Consider the following 17,116-nt stretch of genomic DNA (forward strand, 5'->3'; position numbering starts at 1 on the left):
GGATTTGCCAAGGTATTTGTGTATGAATCTTGAGTCTTTTCGCCTAACTTCTCTCCAGAGCTCTCATTTCTTTTCTTACGAACCTTGTCTCCATCCCTCCTTCCAGAAATTGTCAGTTCTAAAGCCTGAGTTTTAGTGTCTCTTTTTCATCCCCTATGTCTCAGATTCAACATTAAAAAAATAAATGACATAACCAGTCAACAAACACAAGTGATTCCAGGTTTGCTTTTGCATTGCCTCCTTTTCTATCTTTTTTTTAAAATGTAAACTATAAATTTAATGATAATGTATCAATATTAGTTCATTGGTTGTAACTCATATACCCTACTAATGCATTATTTTTTCTTATTATTATACTTTAAGTTCTAGGTTACATGCACACAACGTGCAGGTTTGTTACATATGTATACGTGTGCCATATTGGTGTGTGCCCCATTAACTCGTCATTTACATTAGGTGTATCTCCTAATGCTAACCCTCTCCCCTTTCCCTCTCCCCCTCCCCACAATAGGCCCCGGTGTCCAAGTGATCTCATTGTTCAGTTCCCACCTATGAGTGAGAACATGCGGTGTTTGGTTTTCTGTTCTTGGCGATAGTTTGCTGAGAATGATGGTTTCCAGCTGCATCCATGTCTCTACAAAGGACATGAACTCATCCTTTTTTATGACTGCATAGTATTCCATGGTGTATATGTGCCACATTTTCTTAATCCAGTCTGTCACTGATGGACATTTGGGTCGATTCCAAGTCTTTGCTATTGTGAATAGTGCTGCAATAAACATGTGTGCATATGTCTTTATAGCAGCATGATTTATAACCCTTTGGGTATATACCCAGTAATGGGATGGCTGGGTCATATGGTATTTCTAGTTCTAGATCCTTGAGGAATCGCCACACTGTTTTCCACAATGGTTGAACTAGTTTACACTCCCACCAACAGTCTAAAAGTGTGCCTATTTCTCCACATCCTCTCCAGCACCTGTTGTTTCCTGACTTTTTAATGATTGCCATTCTAACTGGCGTGAGATGGTATCTCATTGTGGTTTTGATTTGCATTTCTCTGATGGCGAGTGATGATGAGCATTTTTTCATGTGTCTGTTGGCTGTATGAATGTCTTCTTTTGAGAAGTGTCTGTTCATATCCTTTGCCCACTTTTTGATGAGGTTGTTTGTTTTTTTCTTGTAAATTTGTTTGAGTTCTTTGTAGGTTCTGGATATTAGCACTTTGTCAGATGAATAGATTGCAAAATTTTTCTCCCATTCTGTAGGTTGCCTGTTTACTCTGATGGTAGTTTCTTTTGCTGTGCAGAAGCTCTTTAGTTTAATTAGATTCCATTTGTCAATTTTGGCTTTTGATGCCATTGCTTTTGGTGTTTTAGACATGAAGTCCTTGCCCATGCCTATGTCCTGAATGGTATTACCTAGGTTTTCTTCTAGGGTTTTTATGGTTTTAGGTCTAACATTTAAGTCTCTAATCCATCTTGAATTAATTTTCGTATAAGGAGTAAGGAAAGGATCCAGTTTCAGCTTTCTCCTTATGGCTAGCCAATTTTCCCAGCACCATTTATTAAATAGGGAATCCTTTGCCCATTTCTTGTTTTTCTCAGGTTTGTCAAAGATCAGATGGCTGTAGATGTGTGGTATTATTTCTGAGGGCTCTGTTCTGTTCCATTGCTCTAGATCTCTGTTTTGGTACCAGTACCATGCTGTTTTGGTTACGGTAGCCTTGCAGTATAGTTTGAAGTCAGGTAGCACGATGCCTCCAGCTTTGTTCTTTTGGCTTAGGATTGCCTTGGCAATGCGGGGTCCTTTTTGGTTCCATATGAACTTTAAAGCAGTTTTTTGCAATTCTGTGAAGAAAGTCATTGGTAGCTTAATGGGGATGGCATTGAATCTATAAATTGCTTTGGTCAGTATGGCCATTTTCACAATATTGATTCTTCCTATCCATGAGCATGGTAGCATGGTATGTTCTTCCATTTGTTTGTGTCCTCTTTGATTTCACTGAGCAGTGGTTTGTAGTTCTCCTTGAAGAGGTCCTTTACATCCCTTGTAAGTTGGATTCCTAGGTATTTTATTCTCTTTGATGCTATTGTGAATGGGAGTTCATTCATGATTTGGCTCTCTGTCTGTCTGTTACTGGTATATAAGAATGCTTGTGATTTTTGCACATTAATTTTGTATCCTGAGACTTTGCTGAAGTTGCTTATCAGCTTAAGGAGATTTTGGGCTGAGACAATAGGGTTTTCTAAATATACAGTCATGTCATCTGTAAACAGGGACGGTTTGAATTCTTTTTTTCCTAACTGAATACCCTTGATTTCTTTCTCTTGCCTGATTGCTCTAGCCAGAACTTCCAACACTATGTTGAATAGGAGTGGTGAGAGAGGGCATCCCTGTCTTGTGCCAGTTTTCAAAGGGAATGCTTCCAGTTTTTGCCCATTCAGTATGATATTGGCTGTGGGTTTATCATAAATAGCTCTTATTATTTTGAGATACGTTCCATCAATACTGAATTTATTGAGAGTTTTTAGCATGAAGGGCTGTTGAATTTTGTCAAAGGCCTTTTCTGCATCTATTGAGATAATCATGTGGTTTTTGTCTTTTTGTCTTTGGTTCTGTTTATATGCTGGATTACGTTTATATCCTTTTTGTCTTTGGTTCTCTTTATGTGCTGGATTATGTTTATTGATTTGCGTAAGTTGAACGAGCCTTCCATCCCAGGATGAAGCCCACTTGATCATGGTGGATAAGCTTTTTGATGTGCTGCTGGATTCAGTTTGCCAGTATTTTATTGAGGATTTTTGCATCGATGTTCATTGGGGATATTGGTCTAAAATTCTCTTTTTTTTGTTGTGTCTCTGCCAAGCTTTGGTATCAGGATGATGTTGGCCTCATAAAATGAGTTAGGGAGGATTCCCTCTTTTTCTATTGATTGGAATCATTTCCGAAGGAATGCTACCAGCTCTCCTTTTACCTCTGGTAGAATTCGACTGTGAATCCGTCTGGTCCTGGACTTTTTTTGGTTGGTAGGCTATTAATTATTGCCTCAATTTCAGAGCCTGCTATTGGTCTATTCAGGGATTCAACTCCTTCCTGATTTAGTCTTGGGAGAGTGTAAGTGTCCAGGAAATTATCCATTTCTTCCAGGTTTTCTAGTTTATTTGCGTAGAGGTGTTTATAGTATTCTCTGATGGTAGTTTGTATTTCTGTGGGGTCGGTGGTGATATCCCCTTTATCATTTTTTATTGTGTCTGTTTGATTTTTCTCTCTTTTCTTCTTTATTAGTCTTGCTAGTGGTCTATCAATTTTGTTGATCTGTTCAAAAAACCAGCTCCTGGATTCATTGATTTTTTGGAGGGTTTTTTGTGTCTCTATCTCCTTCAGTTCTGCTCTGATCTTAGTTATTTCTTGCCTTCTGCTAGCTTTTGAATGTGTTTGCTCTTGCTTCTCTAGTTCTTTTAATTGTGATGTTAGGGTATCAATTTTAGATCTTTCCAGCTTTCTCTTGTGGGCATTTAGTGCTATAAATTTCCCTCTACACACTGCTTTAAATGTGTCCCAGAGATTCTGGTATGTTGTGTCTTTGTTCTCATTGGTTTCAAAGAACATCTTTATTTCTGCCTTCATTTCGTTATGTACCCAGTAGTCATTCAGGAGCAGGTTGTTCAGTTTCCATGTAGTTGAGCGGTTTTGATTGAGTTTCTTAGTCCTGAGTTCTAGTTTGATTGCACTGTGGTCTGAGAGACAGTTTGTTATAATTTCTGTTCTTGTACATTTGCTGAGGAGTGCTTTACTTCCAATTATGTGGTCAATTTTGGAATAAGTGTGATGTGGTGCTGAGAAGAATGTATATTCTGTTGATTTGGGGTGGAGAGTTCTGTAGATGTCTATTAGGTCCACTTGCTGCAGAGATGAGTTCAATTCCTGGATATCCTTGTTAACTTTCTGTCTCGTTGATCTGTCTAATGTTGACAGTGGGGTTTTAAAGTCTCCCATTATTATTGTATGGGAGTCTAAGTCTCTTTGTAAGTCTCTAAGGACTTTCTTTATGAATCTGGTTGCTCCTGTATTGGGTGCATATATATTTAGGATAGTTAGCTCTTCCTGATGAATTGATCCCTTTACCATTATGTAATGACCTTCTTTGTCTCTTTTGATCTTTGATGGTTTAAAGTCTGTTTTATCAGAGACTAGTATTGCAACCCCTGCTTTTTTTTGTTTTCCATTTGCTTGGTAGATCTTCCTCCATCCCTTTATTTTGGGCCCATGTGTGTCTCTGCATGTGAGATGGGTCTCCTGAATACAGCAAACTGATGGGTCTTGACTCTTTATCCAGTTTGCCAGTCTGTGTCTTTTATTTGGACCATTTAATCCATTTACATTTAAGGTTAATATTGTTATGTGTGAACTTGATCCTGTCATTATGATATTAGCTGATTATTTTGTTCGTTAGTTGATGCAGTTTCTTCCTAGCATCGATGGACTTTACATTTTGGCATATTTTTTACAATGGCTGGTACCGGTTGTTCCTTTCCATGTTTAGTGCTTCCTTCAGGGTCTGTTGTAGGGCAGGCCTGGTGGTGACAAAATCTCTAAGCATTTGCTTGTCTGTAAAGGATTTTATTTCTCCTTCAGTGATGAAGCTTAGTTTGGCTGGATATGAAATTCTGGGTTGAAAATTCTTTTCTTTAAGAATGTTGAATATTGGCCCCCAATCCCTTCTGGCTTGTAGAGTTTCTGGCGAGAGATCTGCTGTTAGTCTGATGAGCTTCCCTTTGTTCTATCTTTAACATTATTGGTTCCCATTTCTTTTTTTTCCTAGTCAGACCCAAATGAAATGCCATACAGTTTGCATATATGCAAACAGAAATATTTACATTTGGTTAAAATGTACATGGAAACTATTTTATATTAGAAGCTTGTAAGTGTGTAACTGAGTATGTAAAGAAATGTTACATTTTAAAATACATTTTATATACATGTTTTAATATCATAACCACTTACCCTGAGAGGGCTGTCTCCCTTTATCCAAGACACTGATGGTTTGGGATTACCCATTGTAGTACATGGTAGGACTGCTTTTAATCCCTCTATTATTTTCACATTTATGGGAGGACGAGTTATTTTAGGTTCTAAAAAGAAATGAAAATTAAAAATAAATAAGGCAATATGGCTTTATTAAACCTAGAGTTTCTAACTTTCAATTTACTTCTAAATATCTGTTTTAAGAATCATTTGAGGTATGTTACATTAAAAAATTCACCAAATGCTAAGACAGTTTTCTTCAGTAGATATCAAACAGAAATCAGTTTAGAAACACTTGGTTGTCTCTGCTTTATTAGAATCTTACTAGAAAAACACAAATTTATGAAAAATATTAAGAGTGTGAAGTTACCATAGCAGTCTTCATTTTAAAAGATAGTTAATAAAAGCCAATTAACATAGGCTGTCACCATAGCAATTTGACATTATTTAACTCATACTGATAGACATAAAACATTTAAAAAGAAAATTTTGATATAACTATATTCTTATATAGTTATAAATTATGACCTATTTTCCCTTTTGCTTCCATCTTAATTTGACTATTAAATTTGATGATTATTAATTAAATACATTCATTCTCTAGAAAGTAAACCAGATATTATTATATTAACAATCAGAAGAAATTCTCTCATACAATTTGGGGGGGACTCAATTCTGTAAAGCAAACATGTAATTTACTGTTCAAACACTCTTAATCTTTCAGAAGAAATAGTTTACACCAGTTAATTTTTATTCTGAAATATGAAACTTTCAAAGAATGTTATTAAATCTCATATACAAAAGAATTGATAAGTTCAGGATGCCAGTTATTTTAGTACTATTCATAAAATAGTTACAACTACATTTATGTCCTTAGGAATTTTATGCTACAGATACAGAGGGGGTCTTGGCAAGAAAGACTACTGAGAAATGGATACATTTTATTTCTTGCAGGACATGTGCCATAACCAATTTGTTGTTTTGACAAAGGAAAGCATAAAATAAGGACTTTTTTTCCTTCTAATTCAATGAGAGGGAGAGGAGTGGGGGCTTTGATGTTGTTGGTAGTAAGAGGTATTTGCAAAGCCTTCATGATCTGTTGGTTTTTTATTTATTTATTTTTTTTATTTTTTTATTTTTTTGAGATGGAGTCTGGCTGTGTCACCCAGGCTGGAGTGCAGTGGCAAAATCTCAGCCCACTGCAAGCTCCGCCTCCTGGGTTCACGCCATTCTCCTGCCTCAGCTTCCTGAGTAGCTGGGACAGGAGGCACCCACCACCCATGCCCGGCTAATTTGTTGGTTTGTTTTTTATTTTTTTTGTATTTTTAGTTGAGACGGGGTTTCACCCTGTTAGTCAGGATGATCTCGATCTCCTGACCTCGTGATCTGCCCACCTCGGCCTCCCAAAGTGCTGGCATTCCTGTTGGTTTGTAATCTAAGCATTCACTGCCATTTAGAGTTGCTGTGGCCCTGTGTTATACAAAAATACAAGGAAGACTTTAAAATATAGGAAAATAACAATTTTATTACTTTGCCTGCTATCTATAGCATACAACTCTCCTAATAAAGTGTAAATACCTACATTTAGATACAGTACTGGCCAGATTCCTCAATTGTGAGTTGTATTGTCATACAGTTGCTGGGAAAAACTTAGCTTAGCACTTGATATTCCTATGACAGTCAAATAAAGTGGTATCTGTGCCTTCCATGGGTTCCCTGAACAAGATCTATATGGTACACCTGAGGCACAGATAATGTCTTAGGTAAAGACCTTTGGTTAAAGCAAAAAACTCCTATCTTCTCAGTGACATGACATGATGTCTTGGTCATCTGTTAGGTGAGGGGTGAGGAATTCCCTTTTGGGAAATTGAATATAAAGTCAACTAGGAATGACTAGAGTATTGATGCATAGCCATGGATCCCCACTGTAAGGGAACATGATTCAGGGTGGAGTCATAAGTACTGACCAATAAGAACTGGTCACCTTAAAGCAGAGTGCTGGAAGTATCCTGCTGTGCCAGCATTGAGACTTCAGCTGATGGACCATAAGGAATTTAGGGGACGGAGCTCTTCAGGGGAGGCTTAAGAGAGCTGGAGTAGTGATAGGGGTTGGGGGATCTTGGGAGCCTTACAAAACAGGTCTTCCCAAGAAGTATGGAAGCATTCCAAAATTTTAGCAATTGGAATGGCCACACTGGTGTATATCCACATGAATGGATGAGATCTCCGAAAGGAGAGGTTGGAAAAAACAAGACAAGAAAAGGGGATTTAGTATAGAACCCAAATAAAGAATATTTGGGCCAGAGAGAATATGTAAAACATTCAAAAGAAAGGTAGTGTCACAAAGTAAGGAAATACTTGAATGTGTTTCATCTTCAGAATCAAGTCTTCATTATTTAGCAAATGAGAGCATTCCAACTTCCTTATTCTATTTCTTACTGCTCCGCATACTGAAGGGAAGCCTGCGTATAGGCAGATCCCCACCTACTTACGCACAGTAAGTACCAAATCAGTATTCCGTGAAGTCCTGCTATTCCCACCAGCTTTTTAACCTAATTAACTGAAGACTCCATGTATATTTATGACCAAAAAATAAAAGATCAATTGAGAAAAATTGTAAACATAAAAGGATGGAATCAAAACAAAATCAGTGTTTTTTTCTGAAGGAAATAAAATGCAGGGAAAGAAAGAAAATGTCTTTTTAAAAGATGCACTAGTGATATCTTTAGAAGCTTAAATGAATGTTGTATCATACAAGTGAGTTTGTTATAAAAACAGAGCCATCAAGGAAATTCTTAGAAATTAAAAATATAGTTTTTAAGACCAAAACACTCAGAATGACAAAACAGTCATACCAGAGACCACATTCATAATATGAAGGAAAAGTAAAAGGAATTTTCAAGAGAATAGAATATCAAGACATGCAGAAAATATGAGGAAAAAAATTTGAAGTCATAGAGAAAGAAAAATGAAAACAAAATAGAGAAAATGTACCGGATTTTCAAAAAAGCTTTGGTCTTTAGATCAAAAAGGCCCACCTAGGCTGGGTGCAGTGGCTCACTCCTGTAATCTCGATACTTTGGGAGGCCAAGGTGGGAGGATCATTTGAGCACAGGAGTTCAAGACCAGCCTGTGCAACATAGTGAGAACTTATCTCTACCAAAAAAAGTAAATAAGTAAATAAATAAAATTAGCCTGGCATGGTGGCTCATGCCTGTAGTCCTAGCTACTTGGGAGGCTAAAGCAGGAGGATTGCTTTAGCCCGAGCAGTCAAGGCTGCAGTGAGCCATGATCATATCACTGCACTACAGCCTGAGTTACAGAGTGAGATCTTGTCTCGAAAGAAAACAAAACAAAATAAAAACTAAACAAACAAAGAAAGAAAAAACAAGTCTCACCCAGAACTGTGTAGGAATAATTCTTAAAAATATACCTGGCATATTCTTGTGAATTTGTGAAATTTATAAACTCTAGAAATAAGAAGAAAAATCCTAAACTTTTTAAGAGAGACATCAGATTTATTTGTAAAGAAATAAGAAAAAGACTTCTCATTTGCAACAGAGAATTACCTACTAAAACTAAAGAAAGAGGCTTTTAAAACTCTGATTCTGCACACGGCAAAATTATTATCCAACAATGCAAGCAAAATGAAGACTTCCAAACATGCAAAAATTCAGGAAATATTTTACATCTTCACTCTCTGAAAAAAGTACCTAATGATTTCCTCCAGCAAAATAACAAACGATAAGAAATAAACGATGAAAGACAAAAACACAAAAACTAAAAATAAATGTCCCAAGTAGATCTAAATTCCTCTAATTTGTGTGGTGCCAGTATGTATGGTTGTAAGAGTGTCAGAGAAGAGAAGATGAAGGTTACATCATTGTAAGATTGACAGTTTGCAAGTAGCAGATGTTTACAGGACAGGAGGCCATGAGATTTAAAGATGCTGGTAAGGCAGTGTTTGATGATTCACCACCAGGTAGAAGAAAGAACGAAGTATGGAAGGAAATAAAAGCCCCATTGGGGAGTCAATGGAAAGGAGAACAGAGAGGAATCAAGGTAAGAGAACTTGATGATGTTGGTGATGCTGATATTGTATAGCAAGAGTAGGAGAATGAGAGAGATTGAGACACTGTTGTTAGCTGAGAAGGAGACAATGGAAGTTTGTGCCCACAAACCTACTTGAAGGCAAGTCATGAGTATGGGAAACTGCTTTGTTCATCTGGAAAGGCTGGACCAAAAAATGTCCATGATCAGAGAGTGATGTACTGGAGCTGAAGATTTCAAATGCAGACTACTTCCAGAGGGTGACAAGGCCAAGAGTGAATTATCGATTGGGTAGGCTGATAAAGAGTTCACACAAACAGGCTCATGACTGTAATCCCAGCACTTTAGGAAACCAAGGTGGGCAGATTACTCGAGGTCAGGAGCTCAAGACTGGCCTGACCAACTTGGCGAAACTCTGACTCTACCAAAAATACAAAAACTAGCTGGGTCTGGTGGCACATGCCTGTAATCCCAGCTACTTGGGAGGCTGGGGCAGGAGAATTGCTTGAACTTAGGAGGCAGAGGTTGCAGTAAGCCATGATCACATCACTGTACTCCAGCCTGAGTGAGACTTCATCTCAAAAAATATATACATTTATATATTATATATATATTTATATATAATATGTATTAAATATATATTTAAATATATATATATAACAAAAAAAAAAAAACAGTTAACACAAACAACCTAAGTACCCATTAATGATAGACTGGATAAAGAAAATGTGGTACATATACACCGTGGAATACTATGCAGCCATAAAATGGAATGAGATCATGTCCTTTGCAAGGACATGGAAGGAATTGGAAGCCGTAATCCTCAGTAAACTAATGCAGGAACAGAAAATCAAACACTGCATGTTCTCACTTATAAGTGGGAGCTCACGATGGGAACACATGAACACATGGGGGGAAACAGCACACGCTGGGGCCCGTCGGGGGTATTGGTGTGGGGAGGGAGAGCATCATGAAGAATAGAATGGATGCTAGGCTTAAAACCTAGTTGATGGGATGATCTGTGCAATATACCACCATGGCACATGTTTGCCTATGTAAAACACCTGCACATTCTGCAGATGTACCCCTGAACTCAAAATGAAAGTTAAAAAAGTAAAACCACTATTCCTCATAAACTACTACATATATGTGTGTACATATAGATTAAAAGTATGGGCCTTAAAATTGAAAAAAAAAATGACAAACATCACTGGATTTGTGGAGGTCAAGGAATTGTGAGAATTAAGTGGTTAGTCGTTCTATCTCATGGCTGTTAAAATTTCTTAGGGTGATTACAGGAGTAGAGATAGATAGAAAGATAGTAAGCCTGGAATCAAATTTTGTAATAAATATGGGGAAGTGCCTAGATTATTAGATGACATGATGAGTACAGTTAGAGAAAAGATAGGTCAGAATGGCATAAGCACTCATCAGAGGAAAGATTTTGTATAGGAATACAAAATAGAATGGTTTAAAAGCAACATTGAGGGGCTGAGAGATTACCTTGTAGACATGAAGTGGGGAAAATAGAACCGCTTCCATTGAAGCAGAAAATCACTCTGAAGAACATCGACTTTGAAATAAGGAAAAAGGGTAGAAGTGTCTGCAAAGAGGTTAGAAATAAAAAGGTATAACTTATACCTGATGTAAATGACGAGTTGATGGGTGCTGACAAGTTGATGGGTGCAGCACACCAACATGGCACAAGTATGCATATGTAATAAACCAGCACGTTGTGCACATGTACCCTAGAACTTAAAGTATAATAATAAAGAAAAAAAAACAAAAAGAAATAAAAAGGTGTTTGGTTGTGTTTCACAGATGTGGGGTAAGGGATTTAGAGGAAGGTTTCCTGGTGGAAGAATTCAGGGTGGAAGTCAGGAGATGTGTGAAGTTAAGAAAATGGGAGAGGACAGAGAATTGAGAGGCTTGCCTTAGGGTAGTGGTTGATGGCAGGTATAAGAGGTGTGGAATTAACTGGCCTCAGGGTTGTGCTTGAACTTCAACTTGTCTCACTGCTGAATCACCAGGCCTGAGAAAATCTCTATTTACTGACTGTTTTAAAGTGTACCAAGTCAGGGTGGGCGCAGTGGCTCAAGCCTGTAATCCTAGCACTTTGGGAGGCCAAGGTAGGCGGATCACCTGAGGTCAGGAGTTCCAGAGCAGCCTGTCCAACATAGTAAAACCCTGTATCTTCTAAAAATAGAAAAATTACCCAGGTGTGGTGGCATGCACCTGTAGTGCCAGCTACTCAGGAGCCTGAGGCAGGAGAATCACTTGAACCCAGGAGGTCGAGGTTGCAGTAAACCGAGATCACGCCACTGCACTCCAGCCTGGGCAACAGTGAGACTCTGTCTCAAAAAAAATATATAAAAAAAATAAATAACTAAGTGTACCAAGTCAACTTTCAAATCAATAGACGAATCTCTTTCCCACTCACTCATCTTCACTTGCAGGGCTCCACAACTCTCCACAGCTCCTCCCACACCATTGTTGGCCGTGCAGCAGTAAATGCCATCATCACTGTCTTCCACACTCAGGATGGTGAGGAGCTGACCATTCTCCCGGATGCTGTACCGGGTGTCAAAGAGCCTGCAGGTCACAGAGAAAAATGACAGATTAGTGCTTCATCTGTGATTTTTTTGCTATGATTAACTTATCAAACTGATGAATTGTTAATGAGGAAGTAGAATAAAGGTGAGAGGAAACTTGAGTGAGTTCTGAATAATAGAATAACCTTACTTGGTAATATAAAGCTACAATTATATTCTCATCTTTCTTAGGCTCCAATAGTCAAAGTACCATAGTCCTTCAAAAACACTTTCAAAGGGTGATGCCTACTGATAAGACAAAATGTAAAGTTTACTTTATTCAGGAAAGCATATAAAACCAAGATACAGGGGTCTTCTCCCAATAATTTCTGGGAAGTAGCAGCTATTAATAGATAATGAACATGCATACGTATAAATACAATGAACAGAAAGAGTTAATTATTTGTAGAAGTAACTAATGATTAGTTGAATATTCATTCTTTCATTAAACAATTGCTTATTACTTACTGAATGCTAACAAGTGCCAGGCACACTTCTAGTTACTTGGGATATATAAGGAAGGAAAACAATTTCAAACAACAAAAATATATGCTTTACATATATTATCTATTTAATTATATGCACACCACTTGTTGAGAAGGGAATTGGGGCGATAGAAAGAAATAGGAAGAGAAGCAGCAATATAAAAGAGAGTTTCTTTTAACCAAATAAGATTTTTTTAATGCCAAATGCATGTGGTAAGCAGAGTAACACTCCCACAAAGGTTCTTGTTTTAATCATCAAAATCTGTCAATATGTTACCTTATTTTGCAGATGTTAAGAATCCTAAAATGGAGTATTCTGGACTATTCAAGTGGGCCCTGTGTGATAATAAGTATCCTTAAAAGATGGAAGAAGGAGGCAGATTGATAAAGGGAGGTACGACAATGGAGGCAGAGGTCAGAGTAGTGCCATTACTAGCATTATAAGTGGAGTACGGGGCCAAGGAATGCAGGTGGCCTCTAGAAGCTAGGAAAGGCAAGAAATCAGATTCTTCCCTAGAGCCTCCAGAAGGAACTCAGCCATACCAACACTGACTTTAGCCCAGAGAGATGTATTTCATACTTGTGACCTCCAGAACGATAACATAGTATGTTTATGTTGTTTTAGGCCACTAAGTTTGTGGTAATTTGTTACAGCAAGAATAAGAAATAAATACAGGTTTTGGTGCCTGGAAGTGTGGTGCTGCTGCAATAAATACCTAAACATGTGGATATGGCTTTGAAATTGAGGAATAGTTAGAACTGAGAAAAATTTGAAAAGCGTGCTAGAAAAAGCCTGCATTTCCTCAAAGAGACTGTTAATAGAAATATGTGTGTTAATGATTCTGCTCCTGAGGAATTGGAAGGAAGAGAGTTGAATGGTAGAGAAAATCTAAATCATCTTAAAGAATACCTAAATTATCATGAACAGACTGTTGGTAGAAATATGTATGTTCAAAGCACTACTGGTGAGGACTTGGGTGGAAATGAGGAGCATGTTACTAGGAAAGGAAGAAAAGGGGATCCTTGTTATGCAGGACAGAGAACTTAGCTGAATAGTGTCCTGCAGTTATGTGGAAAACAAAACTTGTGAATGATGAACTCAGATATTTAGCTGAGGAAATTTCTAAGCAATGTGTCGAAGCTGTGGCCTCATTTCTTTTTGCTGGTTATAGTAAAATTCAAGAGGAAAAGATAAGTGGGAAAAACTGCTAAGCAAAAAAGGAACCAGGACTTGATGATTTGGGATTATTAGCCTATCCAGATTGCACAAAATACTAGAAAACCAAATTCAACAATACATTAGAAAGATCATCTGTCATGACCAACTGGAGTTTATCCCTGGGATACAAGGATAGTTCAACATATGCAAATCAATCAATGTGATACATCATATCAACAGATAAAGGGTAAGAAACATATGGTCATTTCAATATATGCTGAAAAAGCATTTGATAAAAATTCAGCATCCCTTCGTGATAAAAACCCTCAAAAATTACATGGAAAATGCCTCAGAATAATAAAAGCCATATACGACAGACCCACAGCCAGTATCATACTGAATGGGGAAAAACTGAAAGCCTTTCCTCTAATCTGGAATGCAACAAGGATGCCTGCTGTCACCACTGTTACTCAAAACAGTCCTGGAAGTCCTACCTAGAGCAATCAGACAAGAGAAAGATATTAAGGGCCATCCAAATTGGATGGGAAGAAATATCTTTTTTACAGATGATATGCTCTTATATTTGGAAAAGCTTAGACTCCACAGAAAACTATTAGAACTGATAAATTCAGCGAAGTTGCAGGATACAAAAATCAACATACAAAAATCAGTAACATTTGTATATGCCAACAATGAACAATATGAAAAATAAATTTTAAAATAATCCTATTTACAATAGCCACACATAAAATTAAATAGGAATTAATCAAAGAAGTAAAAGATCTCTATAATGAAAACTGTAAGACACCAATGAAAGAAATTCATGAGGACACCAAAAAATGGAAATATATTCCATATTAATAGATTGGAATAATCAATATTATTAAAATGTCTATACTACTGAAAGCAATCTATAGATTCCATGTAATTCCTATCAAAATACCAATGGTATTCTTCACAGAAATAGAAAAAAAATCCTAAAATTTAAGTGGAACCACGAAAGGCCCAGAATAGCCAAAAAAAAAATGAAAAAAAAACTGGAGGAATCACATTGCCTTACTTCAAATCATACTACAGAGCTAGAGTAACCAAAACAGCATGGTACTTGCATCAAAAGAGACACATAGACCAATGGGACAAAAATGGAGAACCCAGAAATAAATTCATGCACCTACAGTGAACTCATTTTCAACAAAGGTACCAAGAACATACACTAAGAAAAAGTCTCTTCAGTAAATGATGTGTGGAAAAGTGGATTTCCATGTATGGAAGAATGAAACTAGACCCCTATCTCTCTCCATATACAAAAATCAAATCAAAATGGATTAAAGACTTAAATCTAAGACTTCAAACTATGAAACTACTACAAGAAAACATTGGGGAAACTCTCCAGGACATTGGTCTGGGCAAAAATTTCTTGAGCAATATCCACAAGCACAGGCAACCAAAACAAAAATGGACAAATGGGATCACATCAAGTTAAAAGGCCTTCTGCACAGCAAAGGATACAATAAACGAAGTGAAGAGACAACAAATAGAATGGGAGAAAATATTTGCAAACTACCCATCTGACAAAGGATTAGTATCCAGAATACATATGGAGCTCAAACAACTTTACAGTAAAAAATCAATTAATCCAATCAAACATAGGCAACAGATTTGAACAATTTCTCAAAAGAAGACATGCAAATGGCAAACAGGCATATGAAAAAGTGCTCAACATCATTGATCATCAGAGAAATGCAAATAAAAACTACAATGAGATATCATCTCACCTCAGAATATGGCTTATATCCAAAAGACAGGCAATAACAAATGCTGGCAAGGATGTATAGATAAGGGAACCCTTGTATACTGTTGATGTGGGAATGTAAATTAGTACAGTCACTAAGGAGAATAGTTTGAAGTTTCCTCAAAAAACTAAAAATTGAGCTACCATATGATCCGGCAATCCCACTGCTGGATGCATAAGCAAAAGAAAGGAAATCAGTATATCAACGAGATATCTGCACTTCTATGTTTGTTGCAGCACTGTTTATAGTAACTAAGATTTGGAAGCAACTTATGTGTTCATTAACAAATGAAAGGATAAAGAAAATGTGGTACATAGACACAATGGAGTACTATTCAGCCATAAAAAGAATGAGATCCAGTCATTTGCAAAGACATGGATGGAACTGGAGATCATTATGTTAACTGAAATTAGCCAGGCACAAGAGATAAACATTGCATGTTCTCACTTATTTGTGGGATCTAAACATCAAAACAATTGAACTCATGGACATGGAGAGCAAAAGGATGGTTACCAGAGGCTGGAAAGGGTAGTACAGGGATCGGGGGGACTAGGGGATGTTTAGTGGGTACAAAAAAGTAGAAAGAATGAAAAAGTCCTACTATTTGATAAGACAACAGAGTGGCTATAGTCAATAATAACTTAGTTATACATTTTAAAATAACTTAAAGTGGGCCGGGCACGGTGGCTCAAGCCTGTAATCCCAGCACTTTGGGAGGCCGAGACGGGCGGATCACTAGGTCAGGAGATCGAGACCATCCTGGCTAACACGGTGAAACCCCGTCTCTACTAAAAAATACAAAAAACTAGCCGGGCGAGGTGGCGGGCGCCTGTAGTCCCAGCTACTCAGGAGGCTGAGACAGGAGAATGGCCCGAACCAGGGAGGCGGAGCTTGCAGTGAGCTGAGATCCGGCCACTGCACTCCAGCCTGGGCGACAGAGCGAGACTCCGTCTCAAAAAAAAAAAAAAAAAAAAAAAAAAAAAAAACTTAAAGTGTGTAATTGGATTGTTTGTAACTCAAATGATAAATGCTTGAGGGGATGGATACCCCATTCTCCATGGGCTACTTATTTTACATTGCATGCATGTATCAAAATATCTCATCTACTTCATAAATATGTATATACCTACTATATACCCACAACAATTTTAAAAAATTAAAATGTGGAATACTTACTTAATGAGAATTTTATTTCTGGTCCAGGAAATCTCAGGCTGGGGGTAGGATTCCACTGCACACATGAAAGTAGCCACTTCTTCAACTAAGGCATCCACAGTTTCAAGAGGAGTGGTGATGACAGGAGCTGAAAGGAAAGGAGAAATCAAAAGAGAACATTCCAGAATTTTGTTTATTAACCCTTCCTTAAGCAGTCAGAAGCCATTACATACCTGAATGAGAACTCTGTTTCCCCAGAGTGGAAATTTGCCAAAAGAAAGGAAGAGCTTATGTAAAGAATGTTATTTCTACTTCCAAACTAGGCATTTGAAAATCAAAAGAGAAGACTCTCAGGAGAGCAGGGCTTAGACTCTATGATATATGAGGAGAGGCAGATCCAAGTTTTATGGGGCCCAAGTGTATGCAACTTGAGTGTACTTTTTAAAGAAAAAATATAAAATTATGAATACAAAATTTCTGTGGCCACCCCAGTATTATCAGCATAAAGGAAAGTGACTCTGAAGGGAAGTCAAGGTGGAAAAGGATAATAATTTTAAAAATTGTTGTTTAAGAACAATTTTCCCCTGATTTTATAAAAATAGACACTCATATAAGCACATTACTAAAGCCCAGCGAGGGTCTTAGAAAGGGCTCCTGCAAACGAGAGAATCTGAAGCTTAAACTTCATCAGATTTGTAGAGAATTCACTGTGGCATACAACTAGAAAATGAAGAGGCACCACTTTGTGAATTGTACATTTTAAAGGGTAAAGCGCAAGGTATGTGAATGATATCTCAATAAAGCTGTTTTGTTCTATTTTATTTTTGTAAGACAATGGGAGGAAAGGCTATAGAC

The 17,116-nt window shown here is 37.4% G+C and overlaps 1 protein-coding gene across 3 annotated transcripts in view; it reads right to left on the bottom strand.

Annotated features, from left to right (window-relative positions):
• Window positions 1-17,116, bottom strand: part of MUSK (muscle associated receptor tyrosine kinase) — a 132,861-nt gene that overhangs the window by 102,863 nt on the left and 12,882 nt on the right. For all 3 annotated transcript variants that reach the window (XM_050761434.1, XM_050761433.1, XM_050761435.1), the window contains exons 2-4: window positions 16,283-16,409; window positions 11,519-11,670; window positions 5,008-5,135 (exon numbers count right to left, since the gene is read on the bottom strand). In XM_050761434.1, the coding sequence (XP_050617391.1) occupies window positions 5,008-5,135; window positions 11,519-11,670; window positions 16,283-16,409 (407 nt within the window). The remainder of the gene's footprint in view (window positions 1-5,007; window positions 5,136-11,518; window positions 11,671-16,282; window positions 16,410-17,116) is intronic.

Source organism: Macaca thibetana, chromosome 15 (genome assembly GCF_024542745.1).
Source record: "Macaca thibetana thibetana isolate TM-01 chromosome 15, ASM2454274v1, whole genome shotgun sequence".
NCBI classification, from domain to species: Eukaryota; Metazoa; Chordata; class Mammalia; order Primates; family Cercopithecidae; genus Macaca; species Macaca thibetana.